Raw genomic sequence first — 20,012 nt, forward strand, 5'->3', positions numbered from 1 at the left:
AAAAAGTTATGTGGCAAATAAGGGCACAAGTTAATAACACATTTTTCCCCCCAATACTTTCAGATATCTAGTAAACAGTGTACTATTTCTTGTTCAGCATCTGAAGGCCACTGCTTTAGTTAATAAACCTTGTAAAAATTCAGCTGATAATGAAAAAGAAATTTAATTAACTCACTATTTGCAGGAAAGGTATCACAAACTTAGAAATTACTCAAGTTCTCCTTTTAAAGATAGCATGTTAAGAGAATTTTTTTCCCAACATTTGAGTCAAATAATGAGCCAAAGAAAACCACATCTTTTAGCTAAAATTCATTGTTATAAATCTAAAACCTGAGATCCACATATTCTTGTAAATAGATTTATACTCCAGGAAATAAAAGAAGTCAAGAGTCAAAGTCAATTAAAGCAGTGTGACTAAAGAAATATATATCTAGCAGCTAATCATCTATTAACAGATGAAAATAATGCATTCTGTAAATGCAGATTTTAAAGGAGAATAGTGTGTGAAGCACATTGCCTTTAATAAGATGTCCCTTTACTAACCCTATTTGGAATACTTTCACAAGAAATGCTGTTTGAAGTGAATTAGGAATCAGATTGCCAACATAGCAGAGCAACAGCAGCATAAGAATTTTGTTAATGGAGGAATACATTAGCCAGAACTCAGTGATACACCACTAAAAAGAACCTGCTTGCAATTACCAAGTATAGCAGTAAGTTGGCTAAGCATTTTTCTCTATGTCAATTATTAGACTATTTTTCTTCTTCTGAACTATATCAATGAAACTTGGACTACATACAAAATCTTCCAGTATCGTAAGTGTCTAGGAGAGACCACAAATGTGTATTTAAAAAGAATAAATTTAAGTAAATAGTGTAAAAAGCAGAGCAATAAATACGATAGTAGATATGCCCTTTATACCTCCTGAGTCTACAGAGTAGGAAACACTACAGTTTTGTCTTTCTACATCCCCAAAAAAATCGATAATTCTTTATGGTCTATAATAACATGTTGCATATGCACTCCTCTTTCAGTAATTAGGGAAACATGTCTGATTCACACTTCCCTAGATCGCATATCGTTTCTATTTATCACTTCATTTCCTTCTACAAGTATGAAGTGTTATTAATAGACCAGCAGGAATATTGCTCGACTCTTTTGTATGAAAGTGGAAGGAACAGGCAATGGCCCAAACCCTACAGATATGCATTATAGTAAGTAGTCCCCTGAGTTCATATAACTGCCTATATTAATACTGTCCTTAATCTTGGAAACAGTCACAGGAACACATAGAACCAGTAACTATTCTAAATATATTCATCATACATAAATGGCTCTAAAAAATCTGAGTGGTCTTGTCTGATGTTTTTTAAAGCTTTATGCTTCAGGGAGAAGAACATAATCTGAAGAGAAACCAACATACTTTTACATGAGCTTGATGACATATGTGTTGCTAAATGGAGATAAGCTAAGCAGGTGAAGAAGTCAGCTCCATCTACAGAAAAGCTACAGTGAACTACTTCCTTCCAGCCAGCGTAACCAAGCAGCTACCAAGCAGTAACAAAGTCTGGATTCATTTATTCTTTCAAATCTAATCCTATTCACCTCAAGTCACTCGATTAATCCCACTGACCTCATTTGACTCACAAAAAACCACAAACAGGATTTGGTCCTCAGTACTTTCAAACATATCCATAATGTTGGTGGATATGTCTTTCAGAGCACATAGGGGGTATTCATCAATATTTTAACCAAATCTTTACAGTGAGATAGGATATACTGATAGTCATTATCAAATTTTATATTTGCAAATATATTGAGAGCTCTATAATCATGTTGGACTATCAGGCTCAAGCTGTCAATGTAAAAAAAATTGACCTATAGTCAAGGTTATCTCACAAGCCAATAAATACATCTATAAAATTAGGATATTATCAGCTAATTAGTGACTAGCGAAATTCCAGGTCCTCTAGATCAAAGACTATATGTTCCTTCTGAAGAAAGGGGTCAGACTGTTTCAACAAGAAATTTACATCTGTTCACTAAATCAGAAGTCTTCTTTTGTTAAATGGTTTAATCTAGCATTAAAACTTTTCCTTCATCAAACTGAGTTTCAGGTGAAACTTCAGGAAGAGTTTACATTATTAGCCATATTCTACTGCCTATAATACACTTCTTTTATTACTGAGATAGGCCATGCATATACAAAGGCAAAGCTCATGTTGCTACACATAGTTTAAAATTTCCCTTCTAGGGTGTTACAAGACAATATATCCAGACTAAAAATGTTGGCTCAGGTTTGAGATCCACCTCATAAGCATGTTTGCAATTCCTTATGCCTGCTGGCTGAAGGTCACTAATTTTAAATTGCAGTAAGTGCACCCAACATGACTGTTACTCTAACTCTTGCTCAGTAGTATGGCCTTAATTTCTTTGTAATGTTTTTAAGTAGGAAGACAGCATCTGCCATAAGAGATCATATTAACTAATGATATGGTATCTTATATCCTGACTTAAACATTGTCCAACAGCTACTGTCCTGAAGGAAGCTAAAAAAACCCCAGTAGACTCAGTCAGTTGTACCTCAATACGAGGTACAATGCAGGTAGGACTCAGCAAAAATGGGACACATTTGAGCATGTGTCCAGTGTAAGCAGAAGATTAGAGAGATGTGGTTTAATTAAGTTTATTGCTTTGAGAAGTATGAGCACTAATTCAGCACATGAGTAAGGACCTACTTGACTGAAGCCTTAATTCTTTGACCTCATCCTGAAAAACTTTTATATATATATAAAGAATAGCTTAGAACCTGCATTAATGCTATGTTATCAGACCTACACTCCTTTTACTAGAAAACAGGCCAGCATCATCTTACAAGACTATAAAAGACAGTAAATAATAGAAGAAAAATAGAAAATAGCACTTCAGAACATTAGGTCTTCCCCTCAAGAGACAGCTTGTGATGCAACAAAAAGTTATCAGATGTTAAGGATGTACACTCTTGCACACACCTGGAATTTAATTGATCCCCTTAAATTTTCAAAATACACAAAACACCAACTGCTTTGCACTAGGCAGAACTGGTAATCTGATAAAGTCTCCAGGTCTGGCTGGCCTGAAACAGGGTGCTTGCAAGGAGCAGTGCTTGTACTAGAAATCTTACATCTAAGGGCAACTCTTCCACCCCAAGCACTCAGCTGATCTTAAATTAACAATTGAAAATCCTCTTTCTTACCCAGAGTCTACTCTTCACACAACTATCAGAACTACCCTTTTGCTAAGTCTGTTCATTTCCAGCTGTCTCCTCCTTAAAGTGATTTGACCATAGTTGCTTACAGCAGTTTCTAGTAGCTCATGTTTTAAACAAAACCTGTTTAACACATTAGTATGTTAAAATATTTTCTTCTATTTTAAATTCAAATCTTTGAGTAAAGACACTCGGTTTTTAACAACTCCAGTTCCGTTTGTATTGTGGACTGAAATGACTAGCAATGGTCAGGGAATGCACATGAAACTCATACAGATCCTTTTCTCTGGTTTCTGAGACCTGGGCAGTTTGCTGACTGACTTTTTGCTTCATTTTCCTCATCTATAGAAGAGGAGTTTTACACTAAAAAATAGTAAGAGATAATTTGTTAAAAATAAATTGTGAGGTATGCAAACATTATCAGCAACACAGTTCAGTGGGCAGATCAATATTTTTGTTATATTTAGAGTGCTGAAGTTCTGGAAGATACATTCATGCTCTTCTGTGAAGTATTTCCTTAATTTTGAGTTGACTGATCCCAGGAGATGCAAGTGGTAATCATTATTTATGATGAGCTAAGTATACAATAAAACTACATCTTAAATAATTCGGTGCTTTGCTTGGATTTCTGTATTTGTTTTTTAATCTTGAGTGATGTTTGTTTTCTCCCCTTCTATTTATTTTCATTATATATGAACAACATAGTACCACTCATTTTATTTTTTTTTAGAGGCTCTGAGAAGATAGAAATATGATTTAGAACCATAGAGTAGTTTGGATGGGAAGGGACGTTAAAGCCCATCTAGTTCCAACTCCCCTGCCATGGGCAGGGACACCCTCCACTAGACTAGGTTGCCTAAAGCCCCATCCAACCTGGCCTTGAACCCTTCCAGGAAGGGGGAATCCACAGCAGCTCTGGGCAACCTATTGCAGTGCCTCACCACCCTCACAGTGAAGAATTTCTTCCTAAGATCTAATCTATATCTATCCTCCTTCAGCTTAAGGCCATTACTACTTGCCCTTGTAAACAGTCCTTCTCCAGCTTTCCTGTAGCCCCTTTAGGTACTGGAAGGCTGCTCTAAGGTCTCCCCAGAGCCTTCTCTTCTCCAGGCTGAACAACCCCAACTCTCTCAGCCTGTGTTCATAGAAGAGGTGCTCCAGCCCTTCAATCATCTTTGTGGCCCTCCTCTGGACTTGCACCAACAGGTCCATGTCCTTCTTACATTAGGAGCCCCAGAGCTGGATGCAGTACTCCAGGTGTGGTCTCATGACAGCAAAGGGGAAGAATCCTCTCCCGTGACCTGCTGGTCACGCTTCTTTTGATGCAGCCCAGGATATGGCTGGCTTTCTGGGCTGCAAGCGCACATTGCTGGGTCATGCTGAGCTTCTTGTCCACCAACACCCAAGTCCTCCTCAGGGCTGCTCTCAATCCATTTTCCACCCACCCTGTATTTGTGCTAAGGATTGCAGGACTTCTCCCTGAATGGATCAGGTGATTACGAAACATGGCTTCTATCAAATAGCACTGCCTAGGTGTTACATTGTGCAGAGTGACTATGGACATGCCTGATCGCTCTCAGTCTAGTTCCATTTCAGTAGGAGTGGCAAATTTCCACATTCTCTCTGACCAGTTTTTTCTTTTTCTAATGACTGTTCTAAGAAAAGTCTTAGCTATGGATTATCTAATGGGAACAGAATTATTAAATAAAAATAATTCTAAGATAAATGTTGAAGATGGTGCATAATATGCCCAAATGACTTTCAAATGCACTTCTAAGCATAATAAACTGTGCTATGAGCATAAATTTTGTGGGATTTACAATCTGTGTCTTGTATCTCCTCATCCCAATAGGGTTTCTCAGCAACGCTGGGCAATCTGTTCCATGGCTTAACTACTCTGGGTACATCATCTTGCACTTAGGAGAGAGTCTAAAGCAGAAAAATATATACAGGCAATCAACTCCCCTCTTTACTGTAAATTTAGTTCTGATTCTTTCTGTGAAAATACATCAACATGTCAAATCTGTGAGTCACATATGCAAGCTACTTTCATTTATATGAACAAAGACAAGACGAAGCTAGAGAAAAATTAATTACATTATAATGAAGTTACTGCCACAAAGATGAGTAGCAGCGTGTTTACAGAACAGACTTTAAAAGATATTAGGGAGAAGATGAAAGGAAACAAAACCTACGACAGAAATGAAAATTGAACATTTCTCTGTTTCATTATTGACTAGTCTCTAAAATGTTTACATGCAGCCTGAAAGTTTTAAGTGTGTGAACTGAGCAAACAGCCATGCAAAGATAGTATTTCCACATCTGGGGACAATACTAGTTTTACAGCAATTCAAGATAGTCCCCAGATTACCTTCTAAAGGATACACTTCCAAGGAATGCTGGCAGGATCAACACTTACCACCTCCACATATTTAAAGGCATAGGAAACCCAGCTTATTAATGAATCTGGTTTTTCTCTCTTACTAAAATAATGTATTTAGTTGCTACTCTGAGACATGTTAGTTTGAAACTGACACTTTTCTGATATTCTAGATTCCAAACTACTGGTGATGTTGTCATGGAGAGCAATCCTGTCTTTAAAGAAACTAATTTCTAAATGAACAAAGCTTTCTAATCCTCTACATGGACTTACAGAAACTATTGCAACCAAGCACCCTAGCAAGAATATCATGGGGCATAACAAAATGTGAATGGGCTATGTTAGAAGTAATAACTGTTCTCTAGAGCATAATCAGGTTCTGTCTACTTTCTCGTGTCTGGAGTGACTGCCAACATTGCAAAGTCCTTCTGTATACTTAAGAGGTCACCTTAAAAACACATATCACTATTGATATTTTGATAGAAAGTAATTGTCTTTATAGCAAATGATTAGATTAATATTTTGCACTCAGCCAGAAGAAATAAAAGGAAAGAGGCAGTAATGAACCTAATAAAGAGGTTCAGTCTAGAATGGTTGTTAATCTGTACAACTAACTTCAGGGAAGAAACGTTTGGTGTCGATAAAGCATTTCCTTAGTAAATTACTAGTGGCTCCAGTGTAAGACATTTACAGTAAACACCAAAAGTCTGCAAGGCATCTGTTCTGTTCACAGTGGAAGAAGGAACTTTGCTCCATTAATAACTTTAAAAACATGTAATAACTAATTCATGATGGCAGTTCAAATCCTATCAGCAGCCTTCGTTATTTGACCAAGCTGAGTTCAAAGATAGAGCAAGTTTTTAAAAACCCTTGAAAGTTTAAAAGTACACTTAAAATTATAATAAAGAAGCTGTGCTGTTCTTCTTTCTACTAAATATAAAAAAGCTGTAGCTTTAAATTATGTGCAACAACATTATTTTAAAAATACATGCAAAATAGTTAAAATGTGTATATAAAACTGTATACAATCTCAGATTCTGTTTTAGTGAAATTGTATGTTATATAGAAAGGGCATGTGTAATATATGTGTATGTATATATAATAAAATACTTGCTGGAATTTTAACATTTGACTTTACTAGAGATTTAGTGGGACTTCGCCTAAGGCAAGTTTTTAATAGCAATAATAAAAAAATACTTAATGGTACTTAGGGTAAATAATGTGTGGTCACTATGTTTAAAAAAGTAATACCAAACATCTGTGATAGATTTCCACATGATAAAATTCCCATATTACCTACAGTTCTCCCAAAGTTATATTGAAAAAAAATGTTTATTTAAAATTTTAGAATAGACATGTGATAACTAATTTAAGAACTTTAAGGCAGACATCTTGTGTTTTCTGACAAGAATGTATATTTAGTGATCTTCATGATATTTAATTCTGAACATGAAGAATGCCATGGTATGACATTATGGCTTCAAGACAGATTTTCAACCATTAACATACTTACAGGGAAACTGCCCAGCCCAAAAATGTCCTTTTTCTTATGTGTGTGTGTGTGTGTGTGTGTATTTGCAAAGAATACGGGATACATTATTCCCTTATCAAAGCAAATGCTATTTCATTTTGTCTCAGAAAATATCAATAAGATTTAGCTACCTTTGAAAAACATTAAGAAAAATATTTGAGTGAGGTTAGTTAGTTACAGACACAGAATTCAGGCTAACTCAGTAATGGAAAACTGAGTGCAAACTGGGCAGTAGTTCTCAGAAACCATGGAAAAGAGCTCAACCTTCTCTCCTCAACAGGCTACATCTCCAAAACCAAAGCAGAAACATACTCATACTTATTGCTATTCAGAGGTGGTTTGGGTTTTTTTTTTTTTTACTTGCTTTGTGAATCAGCAACTAAGGAAATTTTTGTTGTAACTATCACAAAGCTGGGAATCTAACTATCCTTGTGAAAGCTTATTGTCTATGTTTTAAATTCCTTAATACATGGAAAGAAGTCTAATCACATTTTTTGCATAGCTTATTTCCCAACATTTTAATGAACCCTACTGACACTGCCATTCTTTGCTATTCCTGTAGAAGAGCAGGAATCCAACTTCAACTGAAGTGTCCTCCTCCCCCTCCTGTACAATAAGCCTCAAATTTGCCATTCCTAAGACCATCAAACACAAAACTTGAGTAAACCTATCATCATAAGTTATACTCCTTGAAACAAAGTTTAAAGATGTAGTAGACTGTACACTGGAGAAAGGTACAATCTTTGAGGGCCAGGTGGTTAATATGCCAAAGTCAGTCCAAAACTGCTAAAAATATAAAAGCAAAGAAAAAAAAAAAAAAAAAGGGTTGTTTTACTTTCCAGAGTTATTCCTGTGCCTCTGGTACACTAGCTCTTTGTATGTTGCTTACCTGTATATCTCCCAGAAATATAATCTAAGGTCTGAAGAAATTCCTGATCCTTGAAGGCAGTTATATTGTGAAATTCTGCTACAGCAACAAAAGAAAAAAAAATCAATGGCTTAAGAAAGTGGTAGAGACTGAAGGACAAGAAGAAAGTTATTTCTCTCTACCTAGATAAGTCAACTTTGAAAAAATTACTAGCTAGACAAAAGCAGGACCGGAATAACAAAGAACATATCCCTTACTATTCAATTCCTAGTACGATCAGAGCTCAGAGGCATGCATGTTCAGGAGATAAAATTGACAACCATTGGAGACATGAGTGTGTAGAAGAGGGTGTCCTTAATTGCCAATGTTTCATGACCAGTTGGTTCAGTTTCTCTCATAGCATGTTAGTTTAATTCTCTGATTTGATAAAAATTCCACCCACCAGTGATTATTAACAACAAAATCAATTTCTTCTCATCCATTAGCTTTCTATTCCACCATGTTGAGAGATCTAAAAGACTGTGAATGAACAAGAGAGAAGACAGATTCCAGCTTTGGCACTATTTGAAAGAACTAAGAAAGGAACAGCATAAGGGAGAAAAATATGGTTGTGTTTGTGGAAAACATGTTCAAAAGCTCAACAAAATACATAAAAGACTTGTCCTTTCTCCAGCTAAGATTTAAAAGGTAACACAATGGTACACAATTACATTTCAAGAACTGAGAAACTTCAGATTGAAAGTATTTTTAAAGTAAATACCAACAGCATAGCTTATGAGAAGTTGATCTATGTAAGTTTTTTAATATAGCATTGAAGCTGCAGAAAATCAGTAGTCTTCAGTTATTTTTTCCACATTTAATCTCATTTCCACCATGTTCAGCTTTTTTCATAGATAGCGCTCTTTCTGCTGGAGACTGCATTGACCATCTATCATTGTAAGGGCAAATTGACACACTAGAAAACTCTGTTCATTGAATAACTTAATTTGCTACTACAACGAAGTTTATCTTCCTTAACTTGTTTCAAGTGCAGTGTCAGAAAGTCAAATGGAAAAACTAATTAAAAACCAGAAACAAGTGTTCAGGATTTGATCAAACAGTATGTTACACATGACAATATATTAGTTTCTCAGAAATATAGTCAACACATAAGCTCTATACTCTAACCTGGAAAAATACAGAAAGCAGAATATTTTAGATTAAGTTCTAAAATGACAAAGATTTTGTTAAAGATATAGAAAGACTGACACAATTTGAGTGAATACTAAATAACCCATGAATTGAATTCATTAAAAATGTATCCAAGTTCCAGTTTACTTTTAAAGCATAGAGAAAAAAATATCCAGTAACTCAGCAAGGTCATTTACACAGTTAGGATGAAAACTTACAAACACTGGTTAAAAAAAAATCAATCCACTGAGGAGACTACTGCAGATGATTCAACATGGTAATTTCTCTTTTATCATGTTGGCAAACTGTATTGTGGAGGATGAAGACTACATGCAGTGACAGCAATTCAAATAAGCACTGCAAGGACTTACCAAGCTACACGTGAAGATCAGAAGTTGATCCATTTGGACTTCTAACAAATAGATAAAACTATACAGAATATCTGATATTCCCTCAAAGCATGCAGACAACTTCCCATAACAAGGCAGCAAAAGTAAAAATTTGAACATCAGAACATATTCCAAGAGCTCACTTGAACAATCAAATCCAGATTCCTGGAAAAACAAGCAGGCACCTACTAAACATTTAGGTTTAAGGAGTTCATACACCCTACACATCACACTTCCAAGCTCCCTACAAAATCTTGAAATCTGCAGGCAAATAAAAAACTCAAAACCCATAAATACCATGTGCAAAAAGAAAAGAGCCAGAGACACAGACTTCACCCAAAACTTTGAATTCTCATAATAGCAAGGAAATTGTTAGCCAAAATCTACAAATTACTAGATAGTTCCTGCCAATCTGACATGGGCAGATTCCAGACAGCAAACCTAGTGAATTTTTAAACCTTGACTAGTTACCAAGGCATATCAGCATGTCTAAGCAGAAACTCCAGTAAACTCCATTCTATACTTGCAGTAGCCCAGAGGAAAGACAACTTCTATATCCTCATATACATTAAGGGAGAAACATTTTTTTCCTGGCCTCCCTGAGGGTAATCCAGGGGGAACTCTGAAACATAAAACTAATTCTGTATAAATATAGGAGAAACATGCACAGTCTACAAGCAGCAATATGATCTCCTTTCAGCATTTCTTAGACTAATCAATTAATTGGATGCCCATGGACTTTACTTGGAAGCTTATGTTTTATCTACTTTCCATCCTCTAGTTCTATTTCTCTCACTGCTCTCAAGTACTGTGCTAATTAGAAACTTTCTTCAAATTTCTGCTGTAAATTTATTCAAGTCCAATACATACCCAAATTAGGATTCACAAACTCAATCATACTGGTACAACAGGTGAAATACAAACAATCACATAACAAAACAAATAATAAATAGCAAATCATCCATCTGAAGCAGACTGTACGTACTATGAGAATAGCAGATTAAATCCAGAAACCTGTCTGCTAGTTTATAGAACTTCTCCCACAATCCTCCCTCATCAAAGACTCAGTATTGTTAATTCCTTATGCAACTTCTTTCAGAATCCATTGACTTTCAGACTTCATTAATGGGTGGAATTACTTTTTAATTAAAATTCTGCCTGTGAAAATATTCAGGATCCATACTGTCACCAAAAAAAAAAAAAAAAAACCTTTACTGAAATGTATCATTGTGCCTTGCAAATTTTCCAGTTTCCAAGCTTCAGATAGGCCCCAGGTACCACTGAGTCCTCAATACATATTCTAGGTTAGAGAAAACACACAAAAAAAAAGGAGAAAAAAAAAGAAAACTAAAGTAGCCATAAGCTAAATATAAAAGAAATTGTCAGTAGCAAAGAAAACATTTCGACAACATCCATAGATGTAAATAGCTGTTCTTAATCTCTAGCATTCATATGTTTAGGGATATACAGGAGCCAATAATAGTTTTCTATGCTTTTGTACTATTCTGATCCATGCTTTGATTTCCCAGGCAAATTGGTGTTTTCACTAGACTGGAAGTTAAATCAGACTACACCGTTGCCAAGTTTAAGGAAACAGACCTGTTTGTTCTGATTTCTCTTAACGTGGGTACCTTGTACTTGATCTCCCTGCAATTTTCACCATTCTTAGCAGGAAGCAACAGGGTCTTTCACTGTCTTGTTTGCCTGACACCAGTCACATGATAATGCTGACGGGCTGCTGGAATGTAGAGGGGCAGATGGGCTTGACACCAGGCCAGATTTCCTTTCAACTGTACTAATTCAATTATCCCAAATCCAGTCCCAAAAATGCGTTCACAAGTGATGTGGGCAGCTGGTGCAGGTGGGATTGGAATCAAATTAAGAATCTCTCAAAGTACAGTGCAGTCATCACCCCAGTGTTTTAATGCGGCAACATTATGTGGTATATTTACCCAAAAAGTTGCAGCACACATGAAAATACATTAGAAATACACATAGGCATAAGCCTTTGTTTATATGAAAGGCAAAACATTTTAAAACACCTACTTCAAACACAAGGGGTATAAAAAAAATCAAAAGTATCATGCATTCATGACTATTTTGTTTACAGCAGCAGGTGTTAATTCCTTCTTCAGTAGTTCTAGTCTTCATTTGCCAAACACTGATTTGTCAAAATACAAAGAAAACAGAATACAGAAACTACACAAAGCAATGTCAGAGACAACAAGCCCCAAATAAAGTTACTTTTCTTCCATAATTTGTTATACTTACTTTCAAATGTCCTGCTGTATATTTATTACCGATGTAAAACAAATGCATGGTTTGGTTTGTGTATTTCTTTGTGGGTTTTGTTTGTTTTAAGAAAAAATGAGAGCAGAAAAAGAAAACTCTTAGATACTCTAAAGAGTATTTCTAAAACAGCAAGTACTTTGACAATATCTTTTAAACAAAAAAATGTGCTTTTCCTTACCTCTCTAAGATGCATGTTTTCCTTCTCCTTCTGATCTAAAATCACTTCTAAATGATTAACCTGAGATTCAGCCTCTGCCATCCTTCGAGTTCTCTCATTGTCATCTTCCATTCCTTTAGAAGGCAAACCCTTACTTTGCAACATTTCCAGAAGCTTTTTTATTGATTCATCTCTGGCATTTAGTGTTTGCTTTTGTGTTTCAATCCTAAGCTCCATTTCTTCTAGTGTTTTTCTCAATAGGAAAAGCTCTTTAGCTTGTCTATCATGTTCTGCTTGAAGTCTTCGAAAATTTTCCTCTGTGAGCTCAATAGTAAAATGCTCAGCCCCTCGGTTTCCACTTTCTTGCTGGAGAAGATGATTAAGGTCTCTCTGGGTTCTAAGCTCATCTTGAAGCGCCTGGATTGTCATTTGCAGATGCTGCAATAAAGAAAAGAAGAAAAGACAGACAAAAAAATAAATTTAGGATCTGACTGTAGCATTAGTCTTTGATTAAACTTTTGTTGTACGCTGTTACAAAAATTCATTAGAATCAATGATGAAAGTATATCAAATGACCTTATAAAGCAGCAAATGCATATGACTATTGGTAATGATATCTTTCAAGTGCTTCTAGAAAAAAAAAGACAACACAAAAAATAGTGTCAGCTACAGATAAAATAAATAGCAAAGAAAGGTAAACGAACAAACCCAAAGACTAGGCAGTGACACATCCATTAGTACAGTCAATATGTACCTATAAAGCTGAAAGACTCAGTATTCCATGTTTTCTAAATTACTTCATAGACTAAAGGTAATTCTGCCCTTCATGGTGCTCAACAGTACTGTTGTTTATAAAGTTAATCAAAGCACTCACTATAATTGAAGGGGGCTTTGGGGAGGGGCTGAGTTGGGGCTGGTTGGTTGGTTGTTTTTCTTTTGGCAACTAAAGCTATGAATGTGTTTAGTAAACAGGATTACTGTATCTCTAACAAGCAAACAAAAAACACAATAAGCAATACTGAATTTTGAAAAATAAATTGACTGCAAATAGTGGACAAACCTTTGTTCTCCTGGCATCCAAAAACTGAACAGCATGGTAAATGAAAAAATGAAGCAAAATCAACATAAATAAAGGTCAGATGCAAGCAAAGGAGATTCAACAGAAAGAACTGAATTCAACAAAAAAAGTACCTTCAACAGAAAAAATAATTTTATTGAGTTATACAGAAAGGCACCAACAACTTCACAGTACCCAAATATATAAACCTATAGACAGACTGTAATCAATAGATGTGACAAAGTAAAATGTATTTGAAATAATTAATCGCACAGTGAATAACAACATTCCTATTTTAATCTTACTGTTCTTTCACACTTTAAGGCTTTTCAAAACCTAGTGACTCGCCCCAAAATATTTGTGCTACATCTGAGTACAGGGGCCCTTCTCTCTTCAAGAGGTAAATCTTGCACTCCTTATTCAACATGAAACAAACCAAAAAAGGACTTTGCCCATGTTGCAGTTGGAACAGACAATTATCCTAAATTACTATGGTTTATTATCTTCATTTCAGATTAATTTTCTTTCTGACAATTTGGCTTGCTTCTTATTTTTTTTTCCTTCTACTCTCTGCCTACACAGTATACTGAATTTATGGAAATATGAACTCCTGAATACCCACACAGTCTGTTCCAGAAGACATTTAATTACAGGAATTATAGGACTTAAATGCATGGCACCAAACTTTTTTGCAATAATGGCCATTCTGCAACTCCACATTCTAAAAAGAAAAAAACCCTACACTAAAAAAAAAAACAACTACCAAACAAGAAAAACACAGATCAAAAAAAACCCCAACACACACACAAACAAAAACAACAAATCACGCACACCAAAAAAAACCACCAGACAAAAAAAAAACCACACACACACACACACAAAACAACACATGAACTCAGTATGGGAGGCTTTTCCTTTCATTTGCTACTACCTTCATGTTTAGCACAATTACTTCTAAAAGCTGTCGATTTGTGACAATAATTTAAAATACCTGAAAAAAGCAAAACCTTAAGAAAATAACCTTTTGAAATAATATGTTTTATCAGTTATTTCAAATGGAAAAAATATTGCCAGTGGTAGAATTCTGTACAGTTAGACACTTTGAATCTGTTCTATCATTAAATAGCAGTGTTGTAATTAACATGCAGATCTTAATTCTCTTAATATTTACATTTTATTAGTCACACACTCAGTTAAGAGCATACAAATGTAGACTACTCCTTTACAGCTCTGCTTTTATTTAATGGTAATTCTGATCTGTTCTCAATCTCATAATCTTATTAATTATTTATATAAACTTAAAAACTCCAAAAAAACCTTAAAACTCCTCTAGATGTAGCAATTTTCCCACTTTAAATCTACTAATATACTGAGTCTTTATGACCCCAAGACTGACAGTTTTAGCACAGAAATTCAGTGCATAAATCCCAGTCAAATTTTCAAATAGTACAGAAATGATATTCAATTATTATCTTGAGTGAATTAATGAAAAGATGGGAAGGCAGTAATTCTGCAAAGTAAACAGAATCAAATCCATTTCTTTTTAAATGCTTTTTCCACTATGCAAAATCATAGGGGCGTGATTTGGTAGATAACCTTAACCAGCCAATACAGTGGTTTTGCGATGATTCCAAACTAAATGACATCTTGCGTAAGAAAATATAGACTTAGTGTATTCTCTAATCCTTTGTAGCTTTGTAACACAAAGTCAGAGGAGAATAGATGCTTGAAATTACTGAATTAAAAATAATTCAGCTTTTACTAAAGAGATTACTAGTTTCCTTCATACAGGAAAACATTTTCCTTCACTAGCATTAGAGCAGAAATATGGATGAAATCCTGATTCAAGAGTATTAAAAAGAAAAGGAAAAAGACACCCAGAAACCACCTTCATGTTACATTGCATTCTCCAATATATGGCTATTGATATGGAAAAGGCAAGGGATCAGGTAAAAGTATCATTTCACTTTTTAAAAAAAAGTAAATTATCAGAAAAAAAAATGTGACAGACACCTCAAAGAATACATTGGAGTATCTCCATTCTCATCTTTGAGAGCATTTTAGCTTAGCTGATGATGTTGCATTAAAATTACACTCGTTTGTTTCAGTGGCACGACTGGTAAGGGATTTTTTTTAAAGTATTTAAGAATTCATAATACACGTTTCTATCTTGAAGCTGAAGGAAGAGGGTTTTTTTTTTTTCTGTTCAGGTTTTGTTGTTGTTACTGGTTGGGGAGAGTAGGAGGGGGTGGTGCTTAAACCCCAGCTTCTGACAGAAAGCAATTATGCATGAGACTCACAGCTTCCATTTACAAAAATACATTTTTATTCAAAGGCTTCAAAGGAAATTGTGTGTTGCAAATGTGACAAAAACTTAAAATATCACAATTAAATAAAAAATAAAATTTATATAAAAATTTTCATTTGATCTTATAATTTAGGGAAACAGCTTCATTTTTTACAACTTCAGACTTGGAATCATAACTAACCTATCTGATGCATCTTTACTTGTTTTTCCTGTTATGAAAGGAAGCCTTGGTTAGAGCTTAAACCAAGTTTTTGGTTTAAAATTTTCACGAGTAATTATGGAAAAATATATTTGTATCCATTTAAAACTATTCATAACTTTGCATCAAGCTTGGCAAATAGCACTTCTCAAAAGCTCAGAAGAATTCAAGAAGCAAGTTAGAAATTTACAGATTTAAACTTTTTCATACTCTTTTAAATTGTCTTTTTTTTAATGGAGTTAGAATTTTTCTAAGTGAAATGCTTTTGATCAAATAAAATTTCATTCAACATTATACAAAGAAATTTCCCTTTTAATTAATTAATTTTCAAGTTGGCATCCACATCAGCATTTAGCCATAGTTTCAGTCCCAGGGCATTTATGTGAAGAATGAAGCTCGTATCTATACATTCTTGACAAAAATGGCTGGCTGAAATAACACACATATAAAATTTACTTTGCATAAGCACAGTAAACTAAATCCTCTGCATTCCAAAGTTAGTTGACTACTAAGCAACAGCAATATTCAGCAACTACCAGTAGTCTAGAAATAGTCAAAAGAAAATAATTGTTTTCTCCAATCTGAATGATTTAAGATACATCCACCTTGTGTTAAATTAGACAATATTTATTCCTTGATACTAAAAACTATTTACAAATGAATGGTTTCTAAAAGTCAAGCAGTCCCTGTACACTAAATGCCTATATGCCTTTAACACTAGCTAAACAAAGGGAAACTCATTTCTAAAATATTTAAAATGTTGTAAGACAAAAATAAAAGCAAACAACATACACATTGCTAACATACAGCCCTTCTGAACGCAAGCTGTAAAAGCCAAAACTGTTGGATCAACACACAAATAATTAGAAATCAGAACTCAAACAGCAATTCTGGTTAAGATAAATGAGATAACTTCTTTTTCTGTCCCACAGCAACCTATTTATGCAGTTCTTAGGTTCCACCCATAACCATGTTTGTCACTGAGCACAACAGTAGTTGTGGCTGCTTCTCAATATTTATGTTAAAACTAACAGCCTCAACTGTGGCAGACTACTGCTACTTTGACATAAGAGAATCCTTTTTTGTACACCTTCAAGACTTCGAAGTCTCTTTGAATATGATGGACCAAATTTAGACTAGTGCTGGCACAGATTTTTTTTCTGCAGCTAGCTAAGAAAAGGAATGAACAAGTGTTGTGAGGGTGGGAAGAAATTGTATAATTAATTGCAGTGGGGGAGGAATGTAGGAGTGCTGTGAATATGTGTCACACTGCTGTCATTACATAGACATAGAACTTTATGGGATTAAAAAAACCCATGCAGTATCTATCATATTTTTCATAATGTCTATTAAAAACAGACCAGTTGACCAGAAATATTTCCATGCCAATTTCTTGGTAATAGATAAATCATTCTTTCAAAACTTTTCCATTACTTTTCTATAGCCCAACTCCAAAAGGCAATCCATGGAACTACACAGGAGGTTCCAATAGTCTTTCTCTGAATTAAGAATAGTGCAGGGTTTTAAACTGTTTCCCCATAAACTGAAACAAAACTATGAAAGGAAGATCAATTAATGGCCCTTCCTGGATTCCAATTCACATTCTATACAAGGAGGTTCCTCTAATCTGTGCTAACTGGGTATTCCCAAAGGAATTGCCTACAGAGAACTGTCCTGCCACAGTATGCCTTAGGCCAGAGCACATAAGCACTTTCAGAGCATCCCAAAGCCTTAGATAAATGGTGAACAGTGGAGGAAAAGAAAATCACAAGGAGACTCATTGATTTAAAATTGCTAGTCCACCTACAGAAGTACACAGCTTCTTGTACTTTGCACCATCACTCTGGCACCAAAAGCAAAGAACATGTTGAAGAATCCAATATACTGACATGTAAAAAATTACCTGCTGCTAACATGGAAGGAAGTGACAAACCTTGTGTAAGGTCAAGAAAGAAATAAATTATATCTGTGGCTGTCTGACTGGGAAAGCCAACCTGAAGGATTTGATGGCAGAAAGTGGTCTTACGCTATCATCAAGTGATGGATTTTGAAAAATACATCCATCCATATACAAATTGCTTGTAGCTTTATTTAATGTAGTGATAATTTAACAAGCTAATCCCTCAGACAGGAATCACTCAAATTTGCACACCAGAGCTGCTGAAGGTTTCCAAGTATGTTGACAGTTTCTGCTCTAAATAATTCGGTACAGCACTATGAGTAAAGGGGGTGACGGCAAGATCATCCAGTAGATTTCAAACAACTATTTCTGTATCTAGCCAAGATGATTTGATATTTTGGTGCTTTATCCCAAAAGAGCTATAGCTACTTTATTGGACTTGAATGTTATTTTCCCCACCTAATGCCCTAATTCTCCCTCTCATCCCCCACTGTCTTTTCATTGACTTCTAGCTCCTGTCTCTCACAGCTCCATTTTTAGCTCCTGGTTCTCCTGTTTCTTTCCCACTCCAAACACAATGGAAAATGTATTAGCTTTGTCTTCTGGGACCCTCTTACCTGGGTTTACAACAATTGAGAAGTAATAACTACTGTGATAACAGTCTCTGTCCTCTCAATGTCAGAATTTCCATATAATGTGATAGTCCAATCTGACAAAGTGAAAACCAACTGACAACAAAACCCTGCAAGTTTAGAAGGAAGAGAACAGGTCCAGCAAACAGACATCCCACACTACAAAGTGGGATGTGAGGTAAGGCTGAAGTGCCTTACCTTACACCAGGCAGCTGGAACTATGGAAATACATGAGAGCACATCAGGATGTAGTCATGACAGACTTCTAAGAGAGCTGGAAATCAAACCAAACTGAACATGTCAATATACTCCTGCTTTTTTCCCTTTTATTAATGCACATAGAAGTGATAAAGGATTTTGTCAGTCATTTGTGGTCTGTTATAGCCTTTGAAAAGGCATGGTCTAACACAGTATTTTTCTGAATTTATTCTTCAAACTATGGATGATTGTTTTAAGCAGTCTCTGCAGCTAACTTCGTGATGGGATGGGATATCCTAATAAGGAGCCTTGCATGATCACATTATCTCTATGGTGCATGCAATGAAAGGAATAAAATGTACTAACTAAAACACCCTGTGTCTTGGGATATAAATATAGAATTTACAGGGCTGCATCAGTTGATATAGTCTAGTCTCTTGACAGTGGCAAATATACGAGGAAAAAAGCTTTCTTATGAACTGCATCTTAACCAATTTGTATGTTAACTTTAGTTATACTACTGAAGCAAGTATGAGCATTATACTTATAAATATTTATAACTAAATATTAAGGACAAATGTGCAAATCTTTATTTCCTTCTGCAATAAAAAAACAAAAAGGGAATTGGAGATATTTTCTTCATCAGCACAAATTAAGAAATGGATTCTCCCATTTATTTGCTCATCTGTCTAATGTAATTTATAATTCTGGCATCCAAACAACACCACTGAGGATCAGTTGACAAGAATTTTGCTTGAATAAGACAGACCTGACAGAAAGAGATGAAAGGAGAAGACAGATGTAATTTGTGAGCAATCACAGAAAATTCAGACCACGCACACAATGCATTTTCAGCAATAAAAATTCTGGAGGTGCAACAGACATAAAACAACTTCTGTATAACACTGTTTGCTGGTAGAACCATGTGTTTGAAAAGGAAGAATTCTTGTTTACTGGCTTAATTTTTCTTTCCTTATGTTTTTAAATTTGGTGCCTTGTCAAATAAAGCTTACCCTTAATACTGTGCTTTGCAAGTTAAAGAACCTTGTCACGTACATTTAAATCTGTATTTCTTTATACAGATATTATATTTAATCTGAACTATCAGACTTCATTACTATTGAGTCAGATTCTCTGAGTCATCTCGCACAAATATTTCAGTGAAAAACAAATAAGATAGGAAAGAAAGTATCACCTAAAGACTTGAGGTCATTGTATAAAAATGCATCTCCATTTATAACTGAGGGGTAACTGTAGGCTAAAATGTTTTAGTATTGCAAGTTTCATAGCAGTTTGGCACCTAATTCTTAAGACACAATCTGTAAATATATTTCTTTCCCAATTCCCTGGTTTGCTGTGGGCTGAGAGATGTCATTTTTCATTTCTTTGCTTTGCCCTTTGCTCTAAGTAGGCCTGCTATCACAGATACAGTTTGTCATTCTGTCAAATAATATTTCTTCATAATAGAAATCTACAGTACCACAAATCCGTCTCTAAAGCACTGAAGTTCATTTGTTAATTTGGAGTATTTGGGGGTAGAAAAAACTAATTGTATGTCTGCAATTTCTCTCCCTATAATCCCTTCCTTCTTTCTTCCACTACATTTCTCCAGCATAGCCAATGCTTTCTGTGCTGTGTGATCTCATTGTAGGTCTTTCAAATTCACCTTGCCTCTAAAATGCA

General features: G+C 35.1%; 1 protein-coding gene across 14 annotated transcripts in view; it reads right to left on the reverse strand.

Moving 5' to 3' along the window:
• The window catches only part of ERC2 (ELKS/RAB6-interacting/CAST family member 2), a 443,424-nt gene that overhangs the window by 358,526 nt on the left and 64,886 nt on the right, over nucleotides 1-20,012 (reverse strand). For 12 of the 14 annotated variants that reach the window (XM_075762008.1, XM_075762007.1, XM_075762006.1 and 9 more), the window contains exons 3-4: nucleotides 13,096-13,119; nucleotides 12,057-12,473 (exon numbers count right to left, since the gene is read on the reverse strand). In XM_075762008.1, the coding sequence (XP_075618123.1) occupies nucleotides 12,057-12,473; nucleotides 13,096-13,119 (441 nt within the window). The remainder of the gene's footprint in view (nucleotides 1-12,056; nucleotides 12,474-13,095; nucleotides 13,120-20,012) is intronic. The other 2 variants (XM_075762003.1, XM_075761998.1) reach the window with 1 other exon arrangement.

This window comes from Balearica regulorum, chromosome 10, assembly GCF_011004875.1.
Source record: "Balearica regulorum gibbericeps isolate bBalReg1 chromosome 10, bBalReg1.pri, whole genome shotgun sequence".
NCBI classification, from domain to species: Eukaryota; Metazoa; Chordata; class Aves; order Gruiformes; family Gruidae; genus Balearica; species Balearica regulorum.